The sequence below is a fragment of the Brachionichthys hirsutus genome, chromosome 18 (genome assembly GCF_040956055.1).
Source record: "Brachionichthys hirsutus isolate HB-005 chromosome 18, CSIRO-AGI_Bhir_v1, whole genome shotgun sequence".
NCBI classification, from domain to species: domain Eukaryota; kingdom Metazoa; phylum Chordata; class Actinopteri; order Lophiiformes; family Brachionichthyidae; genus Brachionichthys; species Brachionichthys hirsutus.
Window position 1 is genome coordinate 7,331,939 of NC_090914.1, and position 27,553 is coordinate 7,359,491.

A 27,553-nucleotide genomic window follows, 5' to 3' on the forward strand; every position below is an offset into this window, starting at 1 on the left:
ATGCCTCTCGCGCAAATCGCGGAGCCATGGCCCACGATGGAGCTGGTGCAGCTCGAAGCCGAGGTAACGACGCGTTGCTTTTTACGCACGTCTATATGCTCTGTCCAATTATTGTGCAGCTGAATTCGGTTGAGGTATAAAGTTGAAGGAAGGTGTGCGTGTGCGTGTGCGTGTGTGTGTACCACAGAAGGTGAGAGTAGTCTCTCTATAAAAAAAGAAAGTGTCAAAGAGTTAAATTATTAAAACCATCGAGTATCATATTCACACTCTGCGCGCAGCTGAGGATGGACTTGATAAATGATTCATAAAGTGTGTCCTGTGTGTGTTCCGGATCAGGGTGAGCCCACATGGGAAGAATAAACGTTCCATAGCTTTTGGATGACGCTTCACTCTCCCATTAAAGTTTAACGCGCGCACACGCGCACGTTTAAATCCCAATCTGTGTTCATCATGACCGTCTTGTCTCACCTGTGACCTGGGTCAAATAGTCTGTTCAAAGCCATGTTGTCATGACAAGTGTGATTACTACTACTAGTACTGCAGTACTACTGCAGCAAGTAAACACTCACCTGAATGCATCATATCTTACTTTTTGTTTTTGTTTTCCACTTTATTTATTTTTTTAGCTTTGAAGTTGCCGAGCAAAACTGCTTAGTTCTTAGTTTCCAGCAAAAACTAACAAACAGATTAGCATGAAATCAGTTTGAAGCAGATCCTAATAAAAAAATCTGGATCTGCTGGTTTTCTCATGCGGCGTAATCCACCCTGTAAATTAGGGCTACAGGGCAATGAGTCTGGTTTTGGATTAAGCTTGATTGAATTTAAACTCTTAGTACGATTCTAGTTTATCTGCATCTTTCTACATTAAATCATGGTCAATAATAAGTAGGCGGGCTCGTTAAAAATGATTCTCGATACCTCCATCTTTGACGTTGTGTTGGAGGGAGGTCTGTAACCCCTGACCACGACCCCCGTGTTGCTCTGATGAACCCTTCAGTGGGCTCTTGAACAGACCTTTGCTTTGTGCGTATTACAGAAACACCTTTATGATTATGATCAGCAAACGCGCGAGCTGTGTGGAAGCAGCCTGCGCTTCATTAGGCCAGTTCAAACTGGGAAGGAAGCGGATATTAATGCTGATAACGCTCCCAACTGCCTGATAAGCACATTTTGTGACATCACCGGTAAAGATGCTGTGTGCAAATATTGAGGTGATGTATGTTGTCGGGAGAGTTCTATTTTTCTCATGGCCAGCTTTGATTTCAACGTCGCCAACTTTAGTAGCCGGCCGCACACTCTGTTTCCTGATGGGGGGGGGGGGGGGGGGGCAAGAGAGACACCTTAGGGCTCAGACTGACTCGGCAGAAAGAGTGAGCCTGGAGGCGATGCCTGCAGGAAGCCTGCGGAGAGTTAGACAGGATGCAGCAGTGGGAATCTGGGCAGATGGGCCGGATGGAGAGACTATTTAGAGTTGATTCTGGAAAGTAAAGGGCGTTTTGTCCGATAGGAAGTTCTTGTCGGCAAAAGGTGATGTCACGTGATATCGAAGCCGATGCTGAGCAAGTTTGGGTTCTGGATGCTGCAGGATTGCACAAGTGTAGATTTATGGTGCGTTTACACAACACAGCCGTGCGGAGGTGAAAGGGGATTTAGTAGAATGCGCACCTTGTTTTCCAGCCGGGTGCGGTCAGTGGTGCACTTGCATTTGTGTGTGTGTGTGTGTGTGTGTGTGTGTAGGCTGAGTTTGTGGCTAATCTGGGTGTGACCTGTGGAACACCAGAGCAGGGCTGAAGGTCAGAGATGTCAGGAAGGGAAGGCAACACGCCGCTTGATAAGCGACCCCAGAGAGAGACTGATTATTCTTTTGGACTTTTAGGGTTTAAAGGTGTTTTTTTTTCTTCTCCTGTCTTCCTGTTCCGGTTGTGGGACGTTCAAGATAGAAATAGTCCGCTGGCCATAACTGGACATTGGTAATGTGAGCTGCTGTCGATACTCTCTTGCAAGGGAGATTACGAGAAGTGTAGTGCGATAGGATTACAGGTGCAGACGAGACATTGGTTATTGTATTTCCTCGTTGCCTAGTTACACGACGGCGCTACCGCAATCACGTTGTTAAAACACAGATTTATCTACCAAAGGCAGACGGCGTCACCACTCTGAGAATGTTTGCTCGGTTTCAATCGTACAGGAGTCCTGTGAGAAATTAAAAGCTCTGTCAGGCTCATTTAATAGAACGATGAGGAAAGCTGTTAAAGGGTACGCTAAATGTCTTCCACCCCAACGTGCGCCTCTTTTGTCATTTCCTGCAGCCCGTCACGTGTTTTTTACATTTTGTTTGTAGAATTATTTAGCATATTTACAGGGCTTATCTGTGTGTGTGTGTGTGTGTGTGTGTGTGTGCGGCTGAATGCCTGCACTCTCAAATGAGGAAGCCCAGGGGACGGAATGCACCATTAACTGGGCCGTTTGGATTAGCCATGCAACGCTAATGAGGTTGAAATGTGTTGAGCAGCAGCATCGGGGAGGCGTTAGCGACCGTGCACAAACCCACACCGAGGATTCCCGTCGCCGGTGTTCACCATATTGGGTTAAACCAGACTAGCCGCCGCACGGAAGGAAAGATCCGGAATATGGAGCGAGGAGGGAAGATTTCCCTTTGGTTTCCTCAAAGTGTGTTTGGAACTGCTTGTTTTCATTCGGACACTAAATCTTTTCCATTTCTCCAGTGTCATCCCACAGCAGAGCATCTTGCATCTTTTATGGCCTTCATTTAATTCTCTCCCTGCAGATCACGATTGAAGTCCAACCAGATCCATCTGTTAAAATGCCCGGATCGCACACATTTCTAGCTTTTGAAGAAGAAGAGGATGAAGAGAATGTTTCCTAAATTGTTAGTGAGAGGGGAAATTAGATTTTTTTTTGGGGGGGGGGGGTGGGGGTTTTTATTATTTTTCTTCAGCGAGACAAATCTTTTGATTGTTAAGGCCACTGCTTGTCATTGTGTTGTGGCTGTCCCCATTATGTGCCGTCTGAAGGAAGAGGAAGGGAGAAGAAAGAGGCCGTGGAGGAAGTAAACGGCGTCAGGGTCGCCCCTTTGAGAATGGAAAAACAAAGAGGAAATGGGAGGCGTTGCTGTTTGGGGTATTCTCAGTCTCGGCTGAAATGTGAAATCTGGCTTCCTTTGATCAGTGGAGGGACCGCATAGATTTATTTCACATGTTTCAGACTTGTTACACTATACATCATCAAAAGGGCACACTGTTCATCCTACATGTTGGTTGTGTAAAAGCGATATGAGAGAGTCTACATTTCAACAAACTGAATTCTCTTCATATAAAAATTAATTGTGCATCAGTGAATTGTTTCCTGATTAGCGCGACGTACTCCTGCTCCGGTGAATTGATAAGAATTCAATAGTCAATGATCCCTTAATCTGACTGAAGTTCTGCTGCATGTTCAGATTCAGTCTGGCGCTGACGCTGTTATGCACAGCGTGTTGAATTTCCAAATATTCTTGTCTGAGCCTGGTTTTACAAATGATAATCAGCATGGTGCACCGACAGGAGAACAGGCTGCATTTCTATGTCAGCATAAGAATATTAGTTTTGCCTCTGGAGGAGAAGAACAATCCATACAATCGACCGTTGCCACCAATACAGTCTTGCTAATATCACTGTTTTTTTTTTTTTCCTGTTTCTGTCTTTCTGTACTTCCCTTTCGCTGAAGCACACATGATGTTTGCAGTGTCACGCTCTGACTGACTGTCACATCTGCTTTCTTGACAGAATGGCCAAAGCACCGCTGAGGACGGCGTCACACCTGCGCTCAAGGTACGTAGCATCTCAGCGGCACACGCAAACAAATGTGACTTAAAGTCCAATAAGATAAACATGACACAAAACCTGCCTCGACATTTTTTTTACATGCATGACGGACTAAACACGGTGCAAAAATTCAGGCTATGTGCAAAATTCATGTGTTAATCTTCATTTTAGGACGTTTAGTAGAACATGTCTGCAAGCTTTTGATTTATTCATTTAGCGAATGCTCCAACAACCTTCAGAACTCATTGATTGGTTGCCGTTTAATGTGTTGGACCAGTGTGTGGGCGGGGCGGATCGAGCCAGCCTAGCCATTGTGCATCATGGTGAATGTGGGCCAATAAAATAAGGACATGTATGCATTAAACCATGTTGCATGTGTTCTGGACATGATTTTATAGTTATTTTATTAACTTAAAATGAAATGTTGTCACTCTGAGGCATCGGATCACGGCTCTCCTGGGAGCGTCTGAACCCCCGAACCCCCCCGATCCCAGGGTCGGATGAAACCTGTCACTGCAGCGGTCGATGCCGAGGTGCAGTTTAAAGGCTGGGACTCTGATAATGGATGCTGTTATCTACTCTAGCCGTGGGAGTAATCTGGCTCCTCTAGACCTGCCGGGGGGGGGTGGAGGTGGGGGGGGTAATGGTAACGATTAAGACTGAGGGAGAGATTAAGTAGATGAACTAATGTTAGATGAGCCCTCGTTGGCCTTTTCTGTCTTTCTGCCCTTCTCTCTTCATATTGTGTAAAAGTCCTTGAGCACACAAGAACAAATTGCATGACTAGCTGTACTGCTTTCATTCTGCCCGAAGTTCTTCAGAGCCATTAGCCAGATGGTAAAGGTGACTGCAAGGTAAGCCGCACTGTCAAGACTACTCTCATGCCCAAGTATCTTTTTCCCTGCATCTTTGCCTCTTCCTTTTATTATATCACCGTGTAATTTGTACCTCCGAGAGGCTTTTAAAAATCGGTCAATCGGTTATGAGACACGCAGCCTTTCAAGGGTTGCAAGGAGATGTTTCATCAGATGAAGGATCGCAGGCCAGTTCGGAGAGAACGCGATGTTTGAACTGCTTGTTTCGTCTGGAGATACTCTAAGAGTCAAATCAAACTGAAAAACTGACCTTTTAGAAGGTTAAACAAGAGGAAATGTTTGACCCTATCACTGTTATCCTCTTCAAGACAAATCCATCCTCTTCTCTTGTCTCCGTTTGGCCTCTTCCCCTCCTGTGATCATTTCTGTTCCACTTAAAAAAAAAAAAGATTCAAACGCTTGAAAACTGATTCTGTGTGTGACAACGCGGCATCTGTTAATGACATGTGAGATGTACTGATGGGATAATCAAATGATGGAGCGCTGTCACTTTAGCAGGGGGCTCTCTAGTCGAGCGAATGAACCGCTGACTCCAGGGAACGAGCCGTTGACTTGAGAGGGAGAGGGAAAACTACTGAGTCAAGAGAATGGTGAATAAATGACAGAGCGCAAGAGGCGTGTAACTGATCAAGCATGGGAGACGGCAGCAACAAACTGCAGACGTATGCAGTCCTCGCTCGGTTTGCCCCCCAGTCACTCGGCAAACGGTGTCTCACAGTTCAGAGGTAGAAGAGCCGGCATGCGGTAAACCAACCGGGAGGAAGTGGCGGAATAGCACGGCGTTGTGGATGCATTTTTGGAATGTTGGGAATGACGGGAACTGGCGCAGATCTCACCCTTATTGTAGTCCAATGCACCTTTCAGCTAGATCACAGGCCTCAGCATACGTCAGTGCTGCCTTGGTGTTCAGTGTTTCCAGGGCTGATGAAATATTGACCACCGGACACAGAGTGTAGGCGGAGATTGCAGCTCACAAGATGAGCTTTTTGACCTCTGGGCTACCGTAGATCACCGCAGAACTTACAAGTCAGGAAGGGGGGGGGGGGGGGAGTCACTAAGTCTGTGTGTTATTGCGTAACCGTAAGCTACGGTGTGAATCTCTCTGTATGTTGTAGGCTGGACAACTGTTCGCTTTATTTGACAAACCCGAAGTTGCACTTGAATTATTTGGCATTTCTCATACACACACATTCCAAAAGGCTGTCTTCTACGGCGCCTGTGTTATGGATGGAGATAAATGCGTATGCATAATCGGTCTGGAAGCCCTAACGCGCCAAGTTCCGTCCTTCCTGACCGCGGGAGGCGGTGCTCGCTGAGGATTCAAGCAAATAATAGCCTGTTTGTTCCCATGCTAAGATAATTGCTCTTGCAGTATTGGAGGATGTATGCATATCTGACAACAAAGTACAGCTCCCTGCCTCTTTGTGAATAGGTTTGGTTGCTAAGTTACCACCAGCGACTCTAATTAAGACAGTAAAGGGTTGTTGAAGTTGGAGACGTGGTCTGTGGAGGAGCTGGAAAACACGAGAGGAGAAATACAAACAGGCAGAAAACACTTGCGCTCCTCTCTTGACAATAGATGCGTTCCCATCTCCTCCTCGCAGGGAGTTGGATGCAAAGATTGATATCTAAAGACTGGAAAGAAGTACGAAGGGTTTGCCCTGACGATATGCTTTCTTAAAGGGAAGTCAGCTGACGTGCTGTTTCCTGTCTGTCTGCTCGCGTTTTGCATGTCTGTCTGTTAATGGGAGCATTAGTAGTTGTGCTGCAGCTGTTGGGCTGAAGGCTTTCAGTTTGGTAAATTCACTGAACTTTCCTTAATGGTTTTGAGGGCAGGAGGACAAATGAAGAGAAAGCAAAGCTGGGTTTTCCGCTCATTGTCTCCTCTCTTCCCACATAAGATGATTCTCTCTCTCTCTCTCTCTCTTGGCTCACATCCCTGCAGGACTGTTTTCATTTCACCTCTTGGCGAGATGCATTATAGCATTTTAAATCGCTCCACTTCCTCCCATCTTTTTCAGGTTTTGCTGACTCGTGGTGACATTTCTGTGAGGTTACTGGGCTCCTTTGCACAAGATGGTTTCACGGCCTCGGCATTTGGCTGTGCCAGGAGGTCCAAGTGAAACTCGCACTCGCGCAGTTGTGTCGCAACAAATCGCAGCATTCGGAGTGCCTGATAGTTTGAGATTGCAACAAGGAGCACATCCATCATTTCCCTTGTGTTTAGCAAATAACCTGCCACCACAGAGAATGTGGTTCTCCTCCCTAGTCATCTTCCGTTCCTGCTCACAAGTTCTCAAAGAATTCCAAGAAGTATTTCCAAATGCTGTGGCGATTTAAAGAGCAGTAACGCATTTGTGTCGACATCTGCTTGGCAGTGTCCCCGGTAGGCGGTAAGTAAGGCCTGTGTTAACATGGTCTGGACACGCCTTGTAGCCTGATGGAGTTGAACGCTGCACATTCCATCACAGGGTTGGAGGGAGGAGTTGTGAATGGGGGAGGGAGGTAAGGAGCACAGAGCTTCCTGCCGCTGATCTGGTTGTGTCTCACTGGGAGGCTTCAGCCTAACATGCTCCTACTGCATCACGGTCTACTCCGTGTGTGTGTGTGTGTGTGTGTTATGTAAAGGTGGGGGGGGGGGGGGGGGCTTCTCTGCATCCACGTGTGTCGTCTTGTACTGTGTTGGTCCTAAATTATTGCAGCTCTGTAGCATTGTGCGCTCCGTATGTGTGTATTCTGTGACCACATGTTCCCTCGCTTACATCCCCATAGAAAATTTGACTTTGATTAAAACAAAAAACGTATTTTAACAGCGGAAGATGGATGCCGGCAGCACCATGGTCGCAGACGGAGGTGACGTTTGTTGCAGATGCGGCCTCTGTGTACTCTGATGCGTAGACACCTCTGCATACACATCCTGACCCGGCAAGATAACAGCAGACTGCAGGCTGTAAGCTCAGCGATTAGTACTTTGGTAGCATTTGTTTTTCTGTCGCCGCTGTCGTTTAATAGCTTTGATGGCTTTGCCTTTTGCTCACACTTTGCGAGAAGACTTCCAGGAGGTTAGCTGACAGATGTGCGCACACACGCACAAGCCGCAGTTCTAACAGAGACGGTGTAGGATTCATCTCTGCCTCTAATGTAATGGTGTTTAATTCTGTTGGACTGAATTCCTTTATCACCTCTGGATGTGACGGATGTGGCCGCTGGCTTCCCGTCCTTTCAGGACTCGGACGGTTAAAAGCCTCTGGGATGGGTTCTGTGGCGACGGAGCTCATTGCTCTTCGCTGTCCCACCTCCCTCAGCAACATGCATTATTACCTTTTTATACCCCAGTGCTTCCTTTCATTTCCTGCGGATGCGATTAACTGCTATATCTAGCGAGTCGAGAGCCGCTCATGAAGGATGACCGTGCAGAAATTCACTTCTCGCCGATCGTTTGAATCACAACTGCTGCTCGCTAACAGCATTTTAGCAAATTCCGCTGATTTGGCGATGTGCCAGAGGATGATGCTGTCATAATATTGGATTTAGAGTTTAAAGTATCCTGTTGTGCTGTTTGAATATGAATCTTTGATAAAAAATAAGTCTATAAATGCAGCATAAGGTAAAGATGGATGTCTGGGATAACACTGATACAATATACGTGAGGACGTATATTGATAAGATATAGAAAACTCTTTATATTTTACAACTCTGGGGTGCTTGCTGTGTTTTTCCATTGGAACGCTGTACATGATGATTCTACAGCTTCTTCTGCAGGTAATAATATAACGCAATTATTGCCTGGGGTGTGTTGACTCGCTCTTCCTTAGTGAAGATGGCTGATCCTGCCTCCGGGCATGTTGAAAATGAAACTTTATCCCTCCCAAGAATTCTACCCTGGTCGCCTAAGTTGACAAGTGTGTGTTAACATGAAGTACACATATTTATTTAATTTAACGTTGACGAGGCCGTAGCATTTACATCCTATTATAAACCGACGCCGTGTTTTCCTCCTGCACTGACGCTAAAATGAACAGACTGCAGCAGCCTAGGAAAAAAAAGGAGGGACACAGGATGAGGCTAAGGGAGAAGGTGGTGAGGATGATGAGAGAGGAAGAACGTCATTGTGCTGCTCAACACAAGGCTCTCCTGTGAAACAATGTCTGCCTAATTGCCGTAGAGATGTAAGTTCTATTGCAACTATGGGTGCAATACAACAACAACAAACCTATCATGCAAATGTGGTGCCATAATATATTATTATTGCCTGACATATTATTATATAACGTAATAAGTGTCTTAAACTGCAGCTCGGTTTTTTTGGATGAAAATTCATCATTGTCTTCCCAAAAAAATCCTCCTTGTTGGACATGATTTAAAACTCTGAGGTGTTTGTAAGTCATTTGTTTCTTGGGAGGATATCGCTACGGAAAGATGCATCATCAGAGTGTTTCTATTTACCTGTCACTTCCTAGCTTACCAATGCATGAATCTCCAGTGCAAAGAACAAAACAAAAACTCATCAGTGTTCCTTGTTTTATGAAATTAGTTTCTGTCACTGCCGATCCTTTGAGACTCCAGTGAAAGCTGAATAGACTCATCACAGTTTAATCTAGTGTTGCGAGACAAATGACTGCGAGTTTACTCCTTATCGCACTTCATCCCGTTCTGCTTGAGAAGAGTAAATAATCTATCGACATGGCTTTATTTGAGCACTAGAATTTACTGATGCTGATGTAGTGGATGCAAAATTCCGAAAAGCTAAAGACGAATTTTAAGTTTGTACTCGTGAGACCTTTCCAGATGGTATATGCCGACGAGGTTTAAATATTTCCACAGAGCTGCATATATCTAGTCTGCACAAGCGAGCCACATCCTGGAAACTGATTTCAAGGTCTGATGGCAAACTTAAAAGTGATGGTGATTGTGTGAGCTAATGAAAGTAGCTCAAGGCACAGAGGCACAGCTACAATTATTCTGGTCCCTTCTTTCACTAAAAGTTACCTGTGTGAGAAGTTTGAATATTTACTCGTTCAACCTGATTACACTTTTAGCGTTTTATTTGTTAGATGAGTGTAACAGGAGTTTTCTTTCAACTACTGTACCTTCCATGAGAGTTTAAAGCTTTTAACTTATTGCACAGATAGAAAATCCAATGAAATGAAAACTTCCATACAACGCACTCTTTAAAGAATGTATCATTTATTTCGTCGACCGAGCCGGGGGTTATGTGATCACCGGCATTGGTTTGTTTGTCTGTTAGCAAGATGAAGGTTACGGACGGATCTTGATAAAAAAAAAGTTCAGGAACTGTTGTGTATATTACCAGGAACAGATGATTATATTTTGCTGATGATCCAGAAGAGATCCTGGATTCTGGATCACTTTGAAATGTTCAGTAACAAGGAAAAATATAGTAATAATTGTATTTTAACATTGAAAATTCCTTGTACGGATAATGGCAAATAATTGCTCCAGTATCATGATTTCCTGTAATAAATGCATATATTGGTCCAATGTTGAAAATCAAGGAGTTTGTGGTTGGATCAGTTTATCTGACCTGAAAACTAATAGACAAGTTTGCATGAAGCACTCAGCGAGTTTATAACAAATATATTTACAGTGCATGTAAAATAAAGTAATAAATATTCATTAATGGCGTTACTGGCTAGATGTCACGTTGACCCGCCCTGGTGACAACCAGTAGAAATAGTCTCTGGATTCTGGCTAAGTGGTACATTGAGTGGTCTCTGGTTTACCAACAGCAATTTAAACGAGGACCAAAAGTGGAGCCCTGATGACACACACACACCTACACGCACACACACACACACACTGGCTGGCCAAAAGAGAAAAGGCACTGAGGCTTGAAGATGTCCTCCTTTCCTCACGTCACAAGCCTTCATCATTTTCCTCTGTACAGTTTGTCCTGTTCTTTTCCTCTCACTATCTTTCATCACTACTCCGCAGCGCTCCTCTCTAAAGTATAATTCATCAGCATGACTTGTAGGCAAGAGGGACCCCGGCTGTTTGACTGATTTGCAGAGGGGGGGCGACCTTAAACGTCCCGTCCAGTTTGTTCCTGTTCGGCATTAGTCCATCTTTTCCCGCTTCTGCGCTTTGCGGGTCACAGGACTTGCTGGAGCCTGTCCCAGCTCGATATGGGCGAGAGGTGGGGTACACCCCAAATGCGTCACCGGCGCATCACGGGGACAAACAGCCACTCACGCACGCACTCGCATACTATTTAGAACAATTTAGAGTAACCAGTTGACCTAAATCGCATATTTCTGGAGGTGGGAGGAACCCGGAGAAAACCCACACAGACACGGGGAGAACGTACGAACGTCCACACAGATAGGATTCAAATCCGATACCTTCTTGCTGTGAGGCGACGGCGCTGACCACTGCGCCACCGAGCCGCCCTGTTCGGCTTTAGCTATGAGCCAAACGTCTATTACTTTGGGTGAAGGTTGCCACTCAAAGAATGGCTGAAAAACCTTTTCAATGCTGCTTTTTGGGGAAAAGTCAGAATCTTGCACCAAATTATTATTTTTTTGTCGTTGTGACGCCTCACTGAACGGGGCTATGCAAATCCTTTGACTGTTTTAACCCACGTCTGGTTCCTCTGTTATGTATTAACAACCCAAAGTGTTCCCAGCTCTGAGTGGCAAGTCAGTCAGTTCGGAGTGCGGAATGGAAAATTAGTCTCTGTACGCAAGCGGGTCGGACTTTGTCTCCCTTTCTCTCTCGCTCTCTCTCACACACACACACACACACTTAATTTTCAGGTTGCAAAAGAAAAGAAAATCTATTATCTAGGTTTATCTACATGCAGGCACAAGCAAAGCGCACACACACTCACTCACTCTAATCGTGTTAGGTGTGCGTCAGAGAGTTGTGGTTATGCTCATACGATCGAGCCTCTCCACAAACCTTTAACACAAATTAAAATGGCCCCTTATTCTATTCAGCAACTAACAGACCTTGTTACAGTATAATTGCCTCTGCAGGCCCAGATGGGGTGTGTGTGTGTGTGTGCGTGTGTGTGTGTGTGTGTGTGTGTGTTTTGGGGGGTGTTGGTCGGGTTTGATTGAAGCGCCTGTCAAGTGAGTATCCTCTTATCTACGATTTTCATAAACAGACAACTGATGTTAATGGCAGCAGCAGTTGAGGTGAATCATGGTGATGGTTGGCACACAAACACACACACACACACACACAGGATATGGTTTACTGCCCAATTACCCAGGTTGCCTTGGTGCTATAAGGGGACTCGAAGTCTTTGGCTTGTATTGTGCTCTTTTGAGTGTGTGTGTGTGTACTGGTCAAATCTATCCAGAAATCCAGTGTGTTTCATCATTGTAGAACAGAGGCATAACCTACTAGACTTGAATCAGACATCCCTCAGATTCATGGTCCATCCATCTATTCATGCCCCTCCTCCATCCATTCATGACTGCTATGGGCCCTAGTTGTCATGGTTACTGTGTCCTTGTGCCGTCGCTAAGCCTTGATTGCAACTTATGCAGCCAGTAGCACAATGGTTTATGGTAAAAAATAAAACGTATATGCACGTGCGTCTCGTTAATTCATCGAGCACGGATTTTCATTCATACGTGATGTTTGGCTTCAAACGCAACAAACAAGCACATACACACAAGTACACTAGAACCAATGTGGTTACATTACATTGGACTTCTCAAAGAGACCGCCTCATTAATATTCCCTTTTGTGTGCATCTGTCTTTGATATTGGACTCTTAAGCGACAATGCTGGCCTTTAAAGGCCATCATAATGCATCATTTCTGGGATAGACATGGACAAAGTCGTTCTCGTGCAGGATTGATGGTGTGAGGAGAATTGTGGCGTCAAGTCGTGTATGGAAGTTGAATTTGAAGGCATAAAAGTATAATTTTTCGTGCAAATGTAGCCTTTAAGGCATCATGTAAAAACATATCCTGCATGCTCGTGTGGCCTTGCTTCTGGGTCCAGTTTGTGTCTTACAACGAGGATGCTGGGAGAAAGGGAGATGGTGTAACACAGTTGCCATAGTTTCACACTTCTCCCTCTCAGCGCCGATTAAGGATAAATGTTCTGACCAGTAGCTCTCATGCTTTGTACTTCTCGTTAAAATGGATGTCAGTGGATTGCTCTGCTCTGTCCATTCTTTTGTTTCTCTTGATTTAGTCAAACATCTATTCTTAAAAACGCATATATATTATATTATAAACGTATCTTTCCCCCTTATAAACTACTGGTTAAACTATGAGCGTTGCTCGTGTGTTTTATCTGTATTTTTCTATTTACCGGTATATCTTTCTCTCATCTGTTTCTACGTCTCAGCAGTTTGAAGTGTCGCCCCCCGCCCCTGGGGTATATAGCCCTTGACCTCTGGTCGCAATGGCAACACTGTCATATGCAGGATGGGAAATTCAGATTTACTGCACAACACACTTCAGTCAGTTTATTTAAAATGCTATGAATCATTTAATCCTCCCCTGAACGGTAGTCATAATGCCAAACACTGAGCATATTAACACCCTGTTATATTGATTGCACACAATATTGGATATTTTGTCCTTTTTTTTTTATTAACAACACGCATACCGTACCCTTGAGTTAAAGTTTATTCCAGAGCTGTTTTTTATAGATTTAATACTTTCACCAGAACGCTTGTTGTCTTGTTGCCAAGAGGCCAAAACGATCAATAAGGCGATAATGAAATTCAAATAAATGCATCCCTTGAGACACGGGGACTTCATGAAAATTCATAAAGATCCCATCTTATCTTCTTAGAAGTTCCAAGAAGTCCATACTCGTATATCTCAAGAGCTCATGAAGGATACACAAGTAGTTTCATTGAAGTCCAGGTGTGTTTACAATTTTGGCAAGTGGTTAGGTTGATATTTAAGGAAGGAGCGGAACCATCAGAGGGAGGAAACGGGAAGCATTGACGAAGCTACAAAGCTGCTATTTCAGACTCTCCATGGCTGGTGTGAAGAATCTGACCCAGGAGAGTGGGAATAGTTACGTGATGACAGAGAAACAGGATTTGCCTGAGAAGAAGCTGCAGATGTTATTGTTTGTGTCTTGATGGGTTGAGTATTTCTGTGTAGCTACAGTCTGTACATGGTGATAAAGAGTACTGCACTTTTCCACAGCAGTGAGCCATCTTGGTTAAACTGAGATGACCTCATTGTTTATACTACCAGCATCCACTCTTCTGTGTCCCATCTATCTCTCCTGCACTGCAAAAAATAAGAGTACAAGATGCAAGAAATACTGAATTTGCTAGTGAAAGATCTGTCCATGCAGCAAGATTATTTTACTTGTTGAGGAATCTTAAAATACCAATTCAGTCTAAAAATAAATTGGCTAGATTAAAAAAAAAAAAAAAAAAAAAACTAGTTAATAATAACATTCAAAACAAAATGACTGTCATGTTTCCTAAGATTTCTAAGATTTTAAATCTTGGCAAGCCTAGAACAATTAGAAGTGTACTTCTGTACTTTACCACTTCCTGTCATTTCTGTCCCCGTTGGCCCATTGCTGCCACGATGGGTACAACGTAAAGCCGTTATGGCCTGATGTCAGCTGGTGCAGAGCCGTGCTGCCTATCATCTTACTACTATTCTCACCGGTGCTATTAATATTACATATGCCAGGGCAGGATTTCCTGTAGCATCTCTGCTAATCCTATGCTTCCTCTGGTACCTTTTCTGTTGCATCCACATTTGTTACCAGGCGTATTTGATAGAAAACAAGCGGCATGCTAAATATTTGATTCTTGATAATCCTATTTGTCGCAGTAGTATTTTCTTCTTGTATCATTTGTATGTGTATGTTGGAGATTGAATTGTAACAGCAGACGAGACAGATGGGATTAATCTAAAACCTCCGTCGAGGTATCGGCTCAGAACATGTTGCCTCTTAAAGCTCGATGATGGGATGTCTCAGAATTGCATTCATAAGAGGTTAATGTCCTTCCACAGCAGCGCCTCTTCCCAGTTCTTCCACCTTGTCCTTTTGTTTTTGCACCAGCCTCTGAGTTATGGTTGTCACATAAGGCGTTGTAAGGCTGCAAAAAGAAAGTGTGAGAACAAATGGAACAGGGAGAGGACAGAATGGAGGTGGACAGATGGAGATGGAGTTGGGCAAATGGAGATAAGGTGCGTCATCCCAACAGCCTGTTCATCAAAGGGGAAGTCTCTAGGAACTGTCGCCTATTGCTTAACAACATAATTTGCATTATATGAAGACATACGTTTCAGTACAACGACCAATTCAAGAGTTTGATTTGATTCCTCATGACAAATTGTCCATTGGACCTGCTGTCCTGATTATTTAAAAAAAGGTTATAATATAAACAGAATCTGAAATAAATAATCTGAAATCATTCGTTGGCTGCCTTCCTGGGCTCTGAGCAATTGAAATGGGCATTTTGCACAGTCCCTTGACTCGCTATTTAATCTAGAATTTAGTTGTCTGATTATTTTAGTAGATAATGATTTTTACTTGCAGCCCTCTGGCAATAGTGTGATGAAGATTAATGAATTACAATCAGAAATGAATTCAAGTCACGACTTGAAATGCTTAATTTAAGCCATTTTATTATTAAGTGCTTCTTAAAAATAGCCATACTGGCATGTTATTTTTGATTTGCTGCCTACATTATGAAGAGTCTTCAGTTAATTATGTAATCTGAGAGATAGTCCAAGTAGCGCTGCAGAAGACAGACTGTGCGGTGTGTCTTTGTGCATTCACGCTGAAATAAGTCGATGCAGAATATTTGTTTTCCCACTAATGAGACTGGGCTTCAGTTTGTTGGATGGATGTTTCCCTCTGTGTGCGTTCATCGTTTATGCAGTCGCCTATTCTGGATTTGGGATCACATTTTGTTCACTGCTATGATTAAACAATTATTTTCACTGCCGGGGCAACCTCATCCACACTCCCTCAATGCTGCTCTTTTTGTCTCGTGTTCTTTTGATCTGAGGGAGTGAGATTTTGCAGAAGTCTCGGGTTGACACTGTCCACATTCCCTTTCTTTGGATAAGTTCCTGTCTGAAACCGCTGATCTCTGTAGCCCTGCACTGGCCCCTTGTGTTAAGCAAAGGCCATTACACTGTCTAATACATGTTGTGTCCGTCTCGCATGCAGCTCTTCGAATTAAAAGTGGCCTTCTTGCACTTCGTTTTAGCTTAGATTTAATTGCGAGGCTGAGAATTTCGTTTTCAATAAAGCAAAAAATGTATTTCACACGGGCTCAAACGTTGTTGTTCTTTTAAAGAACTCTGTATCTTGTCAATCATTTATCAGATTGCAATCACATTCTTCCTCTTCTGTGTGAACTTGCACAGTAGTTGCCAGCAGGAGCTCTGTAATCACCAACGCTGAATACAGGTGGCCTAATTATGCAAAGTGAATATATTTTGCTCGACTTCAGATCAAATTGGGTAAAGTTTTTTTCCCCTCTTTTTGTCTGTCACTTCTAAGAAAGCAGTTCTTTTTTTTCTCTCTACCAATGATAACACACTTCCACTTGATCTGCAACCAACTTCACTTCCTATTTTGCCGTGTGTAATGACATCTCATTATGGTATTGGCCACAGAAGCCATTAGCTAACTGACACAGAGGTGAATTTGTGACATGGAAGTATCTGCACGCAGACATGTGGAGGCTCTTATTTCGCACCAAAACTCACACAGGAGAGGCAAGTCGATGCTTATTTTTGTTTTGTTTTGTTTGTCTTTTACCTCAATTTCTGTGGGTGTAGGTGGTGCCTGGGTGATGGATGTTTTTATGGGACGGGGAGTTGCATGAAGCTTCTGCAAGGAGAGTAGGAGTAGGAGCAAGAAGAGGTTACCTTGGTACGGGTGGATATGCTGCTGAGCTGCCGTTGTCCGAGCTGTGAAGTGCCCAGAAACATGGGAGGGTGTGTTTAACTTCCACTTCCTCAAATACTGAAATGTGTTTTACAGTTTAGCTGACTTATTGCAAGGCAAACCTTAGTTCTTCCATTTTACCGGCACATTTAACACTTTCTTTCGCAGCACGAACGTTACGTAAAAGCCTAGAGTTCACCCAACGCGTTGTTCACTGACACAAATAGAATGAAAACCTTCCTGTCCAATCTTCTGTGTGTAGAACAGGAAGTTGGAGGAAAAGGAGCTTTCCTGTCAGTAGTGAGGCAACATTCACCATTGGACTTTTTTTTTTTCTATCGTGTGTGTGTGTGTGTGTGTGTGTAAGTTCTGCTTTCTTGTGCAGTATTTCTGTAAACTGGAAAGAAACCTTTGCTAAAATTTGACTTGCATGCATTTTTTTGTTAATTACTTTAATGTCATTGTTGAAACACAACCCCTCACCCCAAGTTTAATCCTAACCCCCCCCCCCCCCCCCCCACCCCCCAGAACGAGTCTCCTATCACCTGGATAGAGAAGGACCTTGCTGGTATTAGAGCCCAGGTAAGCGCTGACCACTGCTCCTGTGCTGCAGCTCCTCCCTTGCTAAGCAAACACAGTCCTGCCTATTGTTGTATCCAGTGTTATCTCTGCCTTTTATCCACATTAGGGGAGCACACCTGTTTCTCTTCCCTCTGGAAATTGAATCCATCAATCGCTTATGTGTTTAGATTTTAGTGCAGTTTAATCAAATACAGCTAGATCTGCGATTATTCTCCCGTTAGGTTAGGAAAATCCATCGACCCGTGCTCTATTTACAAGGGTACGCAATGGCCAATTCCCTCTCAGTAAAGAGGTTATTTATGTGTGATAAAGTGAGAGATGGAGTGACGAAAAGCATGAGCGAGGTACTCGGGGGACCGGTGAGAGCCGTTTTAAGACACAGGATGAGCAGGAATAGACCATTCTGTGAAGGAAGAGGGGGGGGATGGCTGGCTTCGGACAGGAACGTCTCTGTCATCTGCAGGAGGTGAGTTGTCGAAATCGTCTCTGCCGTGTTGACACTGAGCGGGGGGACACCTCCATCCTCTCTTCCTCTAGCTTGTGTGTCTGTTGAATTGCATGTGAAGGGAAGCTAGGTTCTGCAGTCACACCACTTCAACACAACATGACAGAAGCATACTGTACGGCGTGACACAGTTCTACCTCGCTTTCTCTTTTCGTGCTATTTTAATGCCCGTCCAGCACTCTGTCTCTCTTTTTTCCTCTGTCTGTCCCTCAAGCGCGGTGCCTCGTGTTTAGCTGTTGTTGGGTTTGTGACACTTTGGGTGCAGGACTGTGAGAATAAGAGCATGCTCTTCCTTCCTGCCCCCGTCGTTTCCAGTTCACTTCAGCTGCAGCCAGTCACTGAGGACGCACAAGAATAATCAGACCTGCACGAAGAGGAGGAGAGGAAGGAATGATGGGCGAAAATGAAGATGTGTTAATTAACAATTATAGCAGAAAGCCTCATCAGAGAGAATAGATAAAGGGCGGAGTCTATTTCTTTCATTTACTTTCTTACCGCAGAACCCATTCTGTCATGAGTCTAGCGTGCGCTTATGGCGAGATGAGTGATGCTGAAGATGATTTATGTGAGGCGGTGCGGTGTTTGCCGTGCTATGGACACGGGTAGGACGGTGAATCAGAGGAATGGGTAATGCTGACATGGAGAAAGGCAAGAAAAAGTTTAACCTGAGCCGCTTGCTGACCCTCTACCTGCCCAAAAAGAGCAAAAACCTTCACTGTCGCGGCTGCAGCTCTCCGACTGCAGCGAGCGTCGGCGCCGACGCTTCATTTGCTGCAAGAAACAGCTGGACGGTAAAGTGACTTCCCCTCATGTTGGCGCCTTGAACAGTAGCCAGAGAGCAGTCAGCGGCTTTGGCTTTATGCTTGCAGTGTTAATGAACAATCGGGGAAGTGGTTTAATACTGCAGGCTGTTAGCGGTGGCTGTTTAGGAGGACGTGCAGCTGAAAGCCTGCGTGTTAAACCAATTCTGGTTTCCTGTTGTCAAAAAAAAAGTCCCACGCCATGGAGCCTGAGGCAGCAGCTGCCAGTGTTGATTGTTCAGAATCCATAATAATGATTATCCAAGTCACTTTTGCGAGTGACAGATGATTGGATTTCATTTTAAATTCACAACTTTAATCAGTTTATTCTGTCAAAAACAAGAACAAATGTTTTTGATTGCCAGAAAGCTGAAACATGCAAATCACATCATGCAGGGGACTTGTGTTGCAGCAGGCTTGTGTTGCAGGAGGCTTACTGTTGGATTTGCTGTGGGTGAGGTTGACGCCAGGATCAGCAGCTGATTGTTCATGTGGTGGAGTTGTAGAAGTACCATCGCTACGCCCTGTGTCCAGCAACATGGCTGGTTGCATTGTTTGAAGATAATGTTCACTTACAACACACAAAGCATCCGAGGGGGTGAAATCATTCACTCTTAGGCACACATAATAATTTTGGACTTTGCGTCCCCTTTCTGATGTTTATTTTTGATTTTTGATGAAGTGGGATTTACAGCAAGGCACGCTCCTAGGAAAGGAACAAGTGTTTCCTCTGTTGGAATTTTGTGTCAACACAAAATCCGCACAAACTGAAAGGAAAGTCGGTTTTTCAATTTTTTTGATCATTGACTGCTTCGTCAAACCGTCCCTTTGTCCCTTTGCTCTCTTTAGGAAGATGGAGACATCAAGGAGATCAACATCACCCATGTGGTCAAGGAGGGCTCGGAGAAGGCCGACGCCTCCCAGTTTGAACTGCTCAAAGTTTTGGGACAGGGGTCATTCGGCAAGGTAACACACACACACACACACACGCACGCATAATCTCTGCTACTCCCTTCCTTTGCACTTTCGCTCACCCTCCTTTCTCAGAATCTTAACCCCAGATCTGAGATGTGTTGTGTTTGTGCTCATTGCAGGTGTTTCTGGTACGAAAGGTGACCCCTCCCGACGCTAACCAGCTCTATGCTATGAAGGTCCTCAGGAAAGCCACACTTAAAGGTACAGCAGCCCGCTACGTGCTGTCAGGTTGGGTGAGGATTGATCTGCAGCCAAATGTTTGATATTGAAACGCCCGCCTCCAGCTTCTAGAATATGCTGCTAATGGCTGTATGCATTTTCCATGCAAAACCAAAAAATATATATTTTATCTGGTATTTTATTTGTCTGAAAAGGTTGCATAGCTTCTTTTCTTTTGCAGTAAAGTCGAGCCTCATCATTTCGTAATGCTTCCTCTTTTGTTTTTGAAATGGATTTATTCTCCTCGAGTGGCAGCACCCTCGCTTTCATGTGGGAGGGTGTTTGCTTTTCCTGTACAGATACGTAGCTGCATGTTGTGACCCCTGTGCACCGATGCCGTCGATAGTTGATACGCATCAGGGCATGAGATTTTTTTTCTCACCGTCGCTTCCCCTGAATGTTGTGTAAAGTACGCAGATGTACAGATTCTCTACCTAGGTCTGTTTTCAGCTGCAGTGGAACCACCTTATCAAATGCTGAAGTGTGTAATTATTATTTTTTTCACTTGATGCACGTCTGTGTAAGTCGTTTGCACTTTTACTTGTCATCCAGTGAGAGATCGTGTCAGGACCAAGATGGAGAGAGACATCCTGGCAGATGTCAACCATCCATTTGTCGTCAAACTGCACTATGGTGAGTCCGCCTGTGTCTTCACCTCACTAAGCCTTTCATGTTTTATTGGACCTACTGATTTCACTACAGTCTTATTGCTTTGAAATCCAGGTATGTTTTCTCATTTACGGTTTGACACTTGTGTGTATTTGTAGCATTCCAGACTGAAGGGAAGTTGTACTTGATTCTTGACTTTCTCCGAGGAGGAGATCTCTTCACTCGACTCTCCAAAGAGGTGAGGACGTTTCTTTAGACCCCTCACAGCAAGAAGGGTCACAGGTTCGAATCCGACTAAGGGCCTTTCCGTGAGGAGTTTGCATGTTCTCACCATGTCTTGAGTGGGTTCACTGGCTTCCTCGCACCACCAAAAAACATGCAAATTAGACGAATGGGTTAAACTAAATTGTCCCGCGACCTTTTTCTAATTATGATGCTGTAATCTGACTGTTTTCTCTGGCTCGTCCTCGTTTCTTTGTCTCGCAGGTGATGTTCACAGAGGAGGATGTTAAGTTTTATCTGGCTGAGCTGGCTTTAGGTCTGGACCACCTCCATAGCCTGGGCATCATTTACAGGGACCTCAAGCCTGAGAAGTAAGAGCACAGAAAGAGATGCAAACAATTGCACTTGTGATTCCTGTTTCTCACATCACCTTGCATATTAAATATATTTTGGTAATAAGACACATTGTTGTAGTCTTTATGAAAAACTTGCTGCATGCCTGAAGCAGAAAATGAAATATTTTTTTTATGCAGTGCTTTCTTTACTTTATTCTGTTGTTTTGCAGTTTAAAAACACCAATTGCATTTTTTTTATTCAGCATTTAAACTTGAAGCATGATGTTTCCTAACAAAAATGTGCTGTGTTTTGTCCTTTAGACCTGCGAATGTGACCTTCAGTCCTTAAGCAGCTGAAAAGCCTTTGAAAGTTTTGCACCGTGCTTTGTTTGCATCAGTTTTTCCCTCCTTTTGCTCAGACTGAATTGCATTTCTTCTTTTATGCTGCATCCATGCCACCAAAGGTTGATATGCATTCATCAACCTCAATGCCCCCCCCACTCTGTCATTAAAACATACCTTTGCAATGTTGTATGTCTTCACGGGTAAAACGTTCACACCTTCATAATTTAATCATTTGACCTTTTTTTTTTTTTAGCATTCTCCTTGATGAGGAGGGACATATCAAACTCACAGGTGTGACACACACACACAACGCACACACAACACACACACACAGCTACCTTGTTGACCTTTATTATTCACTGCAGGGAAACGGCCTTATCGCCTTGACTCCAGTTATCTGCATGCTGACCTTTATGCTCCCCAAGTTAATGATTACACATCACATTTTCTATTTATCACTTATCGCCCATCATTTACATAAAGTGAAGTTCCGCACTCTCAATAAAGGATGAAAACAAACTGCTGTGAGCTTTGAAGCGCCGTGATTCGTCTTTCGCTGACACATTGCTGATTATGTTGGTTTCACAGATTTCGGTCTGTGCAAAGAAGCCATCGATCACGAGAAGAAAGCTTATTCCTTCTGTGGTACCGTGGAGTATATGGCGCCAGAGGTTGTGAACAGGCAGGGACACATCCACAGCGCTGACTGGTGGTCGTTTGGAGTATTAATGGTGAGCAGGAGGGATTATTTTCAAGGCAACCCTCTAAAAATGAAATAGGTAGCCTTTTAGCATGCTGTAAAATATGATTCTGCCTCCGATGGATTATCGTATGCTTTCTCCCAGTTTGAGATGCTGACCGGAGCGCTGCCTTTTCAAGGGAAGGACCGCAAAGAAACCATGAACCTGATTCTGAAGTGAGCAGAAGAACAAGAAAACTCAAAAGCCCAGTTTTTCCACATTCTGTTGCTTTTCAAAAATACCCCGGTGGAAATAATCTGACCTGTGCGCCGTCTCCCTTTCCCTTCAGGGCCCGACTGGGAATGCCTCAGTTCCTGAGCACAGAGGCCCAGTCTCTGCTCCGGGCTCTGTTCAAGAGGAACCCTGCCAACAGACTGGGTCAGTATCCACACGTGCGTGCATTTGTGTGTCGCTGATCATTCGTCAAGCTTCCTGCTGCTAACTGTTGCTGCTTTGCAGCATCTGGTGCTGATGGAGCAGAGGAGATCAAGCGGCATGGTTTCTTCTCCACTATAGACTGGAATGTGAGTTTCCGCTGTTCGAGGGTATCTTAATAAACGATCCACCGAACAAACATCAATCGCTGTCTGTGTGGCGTTGCTTTCAGAAACTCTTCAGGAGAGAACTGAAGCCACCGTTCAGACCGGCGGTGGCTCGTCCAGACGACACCTTCTACTTTGATTCGGAGTTCACCTCCCGCACCCCCAAAGGTCGGCTCCCCTGGGCCAGTTACAGTATATTAGATGACTGTTAGTACCTGCATGTCCTTCCTGAATGCTGTTCGGTGGACATGTGATTTATTGCAGTGGGTTATTATTCCCAAAGTCCTAGCTGGAATGGTTTCCATCTGTCCGTCCCTCGTGTTTTGAGGGGAAATACTCTTCAGGTAAAACAGCAAAGTGCTGCATCTCATCTCATCGGCTCAAACATGATTTGAATATCTTCCAGATTCCCCCGGCGTGCCCCCCAGCGCCGGCGCCCACCAGCTCTTTAGAGGTTTCAGCTTTATCGCATCAACTCTGTTGGATGAGGAAGGCTTCGCGGAGCCGGTCAAACCTCAGCCCCACCCGGTGGTTCAGGTCAGATTTGTTTAAACACCGAGAGGAGGTTAAAACGTTTTTCCCATCACCTCTCACCATCGCTCTTCAATCCTCAACTCTTCCTGTGCAGCAGCTACACGGGAAGAACCTGCTGTTCAGCGACGGCTACGTTCTGAAAGAAGACATCGGCATGGGTTCCTTCTCAGTCTGTAAACGATGTATCCACAAATCCACCAACACAGAGTATGCAGTCAAGGTAGAAATACACAGCAGGCTATAGTACTAGAACACATCACAACCGTGGCTCATTATATTAGCTCAGCTATCATCCCGAAGCAGGAAACCTACATTTAAAGACATGACAGGCTCCAAATTTTAATTTAGATCATTTAACATAAATAAAGATCCGCGTTTCACTTTTGTTTCTGGGATTCTTAGATGATTGATAAGACCAGCACAGACCCCTCTGAGGAGATTGAGATTCTCCTCCGATATGGCCAGCATCCCAACATCATAACGCTGAAGGACGTAAGAATTCAGATACACGCTTTACATCTCGCCTTCGGGTGTGGGACGGTCGATGTGGTAACGTTTGTGTGCTTGTCGCAGGTGTATGATAACGGGAAGCAGGTGTTCCTGGTGACGGAGCTGATGCGCGGAGGAGAGCTGCTGGATCGGATCCTCAAGCAGAAGTTCTTTTCGGAGCGAGAGGCCAGCGCTGTGCTTCACACCATCGCCAAGACTGTGGAGTATCTGCACGCACAGGGGGTGAGGACGACTGGAAACGGTGACAAACGGCGCACAACACGTCGGGGTGACTTGGGGGGGGGGGGGGGCTGGGAGCTGTAAACTGTAAATACGTTTCAGCTGATGAAGCTTCGAGTTTGAGCTTGGTTTATTGAAATGAAGCATGGAGGCTCCTTGTGATCAATTCATTAAGTCATCTGAATCGTTTGACAATTCCGCTTTTAAAATGACTTTTTTAAGCAGTTTTCCCTTTTTTAAACGTTTTCTGGTGCCTCCCCAGCTGTCGACTCGTCGCTCCTTACATTTAACTCCTCCTCCCTCCAGGTGGTGCACAGAGACCTGAAGCCCAGCAACATCCTCTATGTCGACGACTCGGGGAACCCAGAGTCGATCAGGATCTGCGACTTTGGCTTTGCTAAGCAGTTGCGCGCCAACAACGGACTGCTGATGACGCCGTGCTACACGGCGAACTTCGTCGCTCCTGAGGTGGGCGGCCCTTCATTCAGCCTCACGTCGGAAGGGTTTGAGAGATGCGGCATTGTTTCAAAATCAAATTAAAACTGACTTGAACTGCATTATAGGTGCTGAAGCGTCAGGGCTACGATGAAGGATGTGACATCTGGAGTTTGGGAGTCTTGCTGTACACCATGATGGCTGGGTGAATAGCAGCGCTTCTTCTTGGGCAGGTTTCTCTTCCCCGCTGCCCTCCGATCTCATTCTGGCGTCTCTCTCATCCGCCAGTTTTACGCCATTCGCCAACGGACCCGAGGACACCCCGAATGAGATCCTGAACAGGATAGGGAACGGCCACTTCAGTCTGAACGGAGGAAACTGGGGCACCGTGTCCGATGCTGCCAAGGTAGGGCTCCAGATCTAACTCGTGCTCTTCAGAGAACTCTTCCTCTGCCATGGCTCATTTCCAATGCTGCCTCTAGGACCTGGTGTCTAAGATGCTTCACGTGGACCCACATCAGAGACTGACTGCTAAACAGGTCGTCAAACATCCCTGGATTATCCAGAGAGACAAGCTTCCAACCAGTCAGCTCCCACACCACGACCCCAAACTGGTTAAGGTTAGAAGTTATTTATCTCTAAAATAATTACATTTATATTGGTATACCAAGGATGAAAGATACTGGATGGGTGGTTATTTCGGCTGCGCTCTTATTTATGTACAGGGTGCAATGGCCGCCACCTACTCTGCCCTGAAGAACTCCCAGCCAACTCCAGAGCTCAAGCCCATCGAGAGCTCCTTCCTCGCCCAGAGGCGCGTCAAGAAGCTTCCCTCCACCTCCCTGTAGAGATTCGAAACAGGTCGTCAACTCAACGGAGACTGAACAAAAACTGCACCTCCTGGCTCCAACCACCCAGTTAGCTTGCACTCGGGGGGGAACTTCGCGTCCATCTGTCTCCACAAGCCAAGAAACGGTGGATGTTCGTCCCGCCTCCAACTTGTGATATCAGTAGTCTCTCTCCTCCTGCTTGTTTTGGGCGTGTCAGCTGCCGTCCAGTCACCTTCGGGCCGGCAAACAATCGTAAAGTTTGACGTGGGCGATGAAGGCGAAAAAAAAAAAAACGATGTCGATTTTTGTCAGCTTAGTGCTGTTTGTGCGTGCGTTTTGTGGAGAGGGTGCATGTGCGTTTGTGCATGACCCGCCACAGAGTCGATGCAGCCATGTTTTTTTGATTGTGACAATGACATTTTTCTCTCCTTACCGTTGCTTTAATCTGTTGTCGGCTTGCTGCGCGGCCCGTCGGCCTGTTGTCGTCGTCGGTCTTCTTGTTCTTTTGTAAAGTTGATGAGCTTTATACCGGGTGTGCCGCCAAATCAACCTGTGCTGATGGCACACGGAACACGCGTATGTCCAACTGCTGTTAAATATTTTTGAAAAAAAAAAAAAAGAATATTAGACAATTCTGCCATAAATGCCTATTTGGCTTTGGTACAGCCAGAAAAGATGGAGTGTGATGTTAATCTATGCTTGCATTTCATTATAAAGAGCGTGTGTGTGTGTGTGTGTGTGTGTGTGTGTGTGGGAGTGTGTAAACTGTCTTGCAGGATGCTGCAGGGGTCACATGCATGTCCGGTGATGTGATGATGTCATGTGGCTTTCCCCACTTCTCTCTTTTCCTCTGCTTGGTCAACCTTTTGAGATGTCTGTTATTTTTATTACTACAAAAACCAATAAAATAGATGGCTTTCTGTGAAAGAAAACCTGCCAAGGAAACAGTGTGGCATGTTGAAAATTCTATATTAGCTTTGTTTTCTTGTTTTGTTTGTTTGTTTGCCACTGTGTTTTTTAGGTAATATGTATTGAATGCTTTTTTTCCTGTTTTGGCTGCTTTTGTTGTCGTTTGTGTTTCTTTGTATTTGCTGAAAGGAAGTGGTGATTTAAAAATCGGATTTGTCGAGCACATCGCTGTCTGTGGACTTGCTGTACAGGTATATCCTCCTGTTTAGGAACATTAAAAAGAGAGGACGGCCTGACTCCATCGTAAGTTCCTGGCTCCCGCCCTCTTTAAAAACTATCCAATCGCAGGTTGTTAATACCACAGAAATGCCAGCAGCCTTTTCCTTTTGACTATTTGGATATCAATCACTCCAGATGAGTTCAGGACCCTAAAAATGAGTAACTGAGTCTTGTGTGTAGCTTTGGGGGGTAGGTCCCGCTTTCATCTTGGTGCCTACAGTCTTGGATATGATATTTCAAAGAAAGAAATAGACTCATGTGGAAGGGAAGAACTGAATGGCTAAATAATCAATGAACCAGCTGTCTTACCTCAAAAGGGATCAAAGTTATATTGTAATTCTTGTTTGGTGGCAGAAACTCTCCTTACTTTAACTAAATTTATGTTCAAATGTTATTGTATGATAAAGATGAAGATTTTTATATCTTACAAATAATAAAAATTCAGTTGCTATGACAAACTGTCTCCTTTTCTGGTTTCTTCCTGCCTTAAAATGGCATTTAACTGGCTGTATAAATTGCACTTTTGTTTAGGAACAAGGTTCCAAAGACATCATCACCCCATCCACCAGGCAAAGTTACCTGTAGGGAAGTCTTGTGTGTGTTTTCACAGTTGGGTCACTGGAGGGAGGTAAAGCGCAGGCGTCTTATGTAGAGGTCGATCAAATCCCAATACTTCATTCAGCAGCTGTAATGAGTGTTGTAACCTACTTTTTGAGCACATATTTCCTTTAAAGTGTCATCTTTGTATTTGTGGTGCATCAAATGCCAGATTTCTATTTATTTCATGCACAATTGACACAGCTCGTATTATCTTTATGCTATTTTCTTCCAGCTTCAGAGCCTCTCCATCTGTTCTTGCCTGCAGCATTTTAACTTTCATCACATTCCATGTCTTCCCTCTTTCATTTGGCACTAATACCGTGAACCATTTCTGCTCTGCAGCATTAAACAAATAGTAACACCGTGTTCCTTTACCTGCCGCTGCCTGACTCTTTGCACACCAGCGCTCGCTTGTATAACATTCACACAGTAGCGGCTGGTTTCTCTCATCTTCCTCCTAGTGACGTGATGATTTGTGCTGCATATGAGCATGTCCAAGAGAAATGCAGTAAATTTAATTATTCATATGCTGATACGCATTTATACCCGGATTTATTCCCACGGGGCTCAGCTCCCTGCTTTGACGTCATCTTGCCAGTAATTTATACGGTAGTGAATGACTTCCTGCTCTTTTTATAGCACACACACAGGAACTTGCAGCAGCAGAATGAGATGAGAAAATGGATATTGATTATAGAACAGAAGAAAGCATCATCGGTCTCCTGCGAGGAGTAGAAAAGGAGGCTGACTTTTTACATGTGAGAGTTTTTCTAAACTAATTTCTTATTTA

At 44.6% G+C, this 27,553-nt stretch overlaps 1 protein-coding gene across 1 annotated transcript; it reads left to right on the top strand.

The window, feature by feature from the left end:
- rps6ka1 (ribosomal protein S6 kinase a, polypeptide 1) lies at positions 1-26,615 on the top strand. The gene is made up of 22 exons (XM_068752264.1): positions 1-63; positions 3,786-3,830; positions 19,310-19,426; positions 19,555-19,636; positions 20,207-20,287; positions 20,422-20,501; positions 20,750-20,856; positions 21,419-21,456; positions 21,754-21,896; positions 22,011-22,081; positions 22,195-22,283; positions 22,365-22,429; positions 22,513-22,615; positions 22,854-22,984; positions 23,076-23,201; positions 23,384-23,473; positions 23,555-23,713; positions 24,017-24,178; positions 24,274-24,350; positions 24,434-24,551; positions 24,628-24,765; positions 24,871-26,615. Exons 1-22 carry the CDS (start codon positions 1-3, stop codon positions 24,991-24,993), a joined length of 2,208 nt encoding a protein of 735 aa, XP_068608365.1. The 3' UTR covers positions 24,994-26,615.
- The last annotated feature ends 938 nt before the right edge of the window (positions 26,616-27,553 follow it).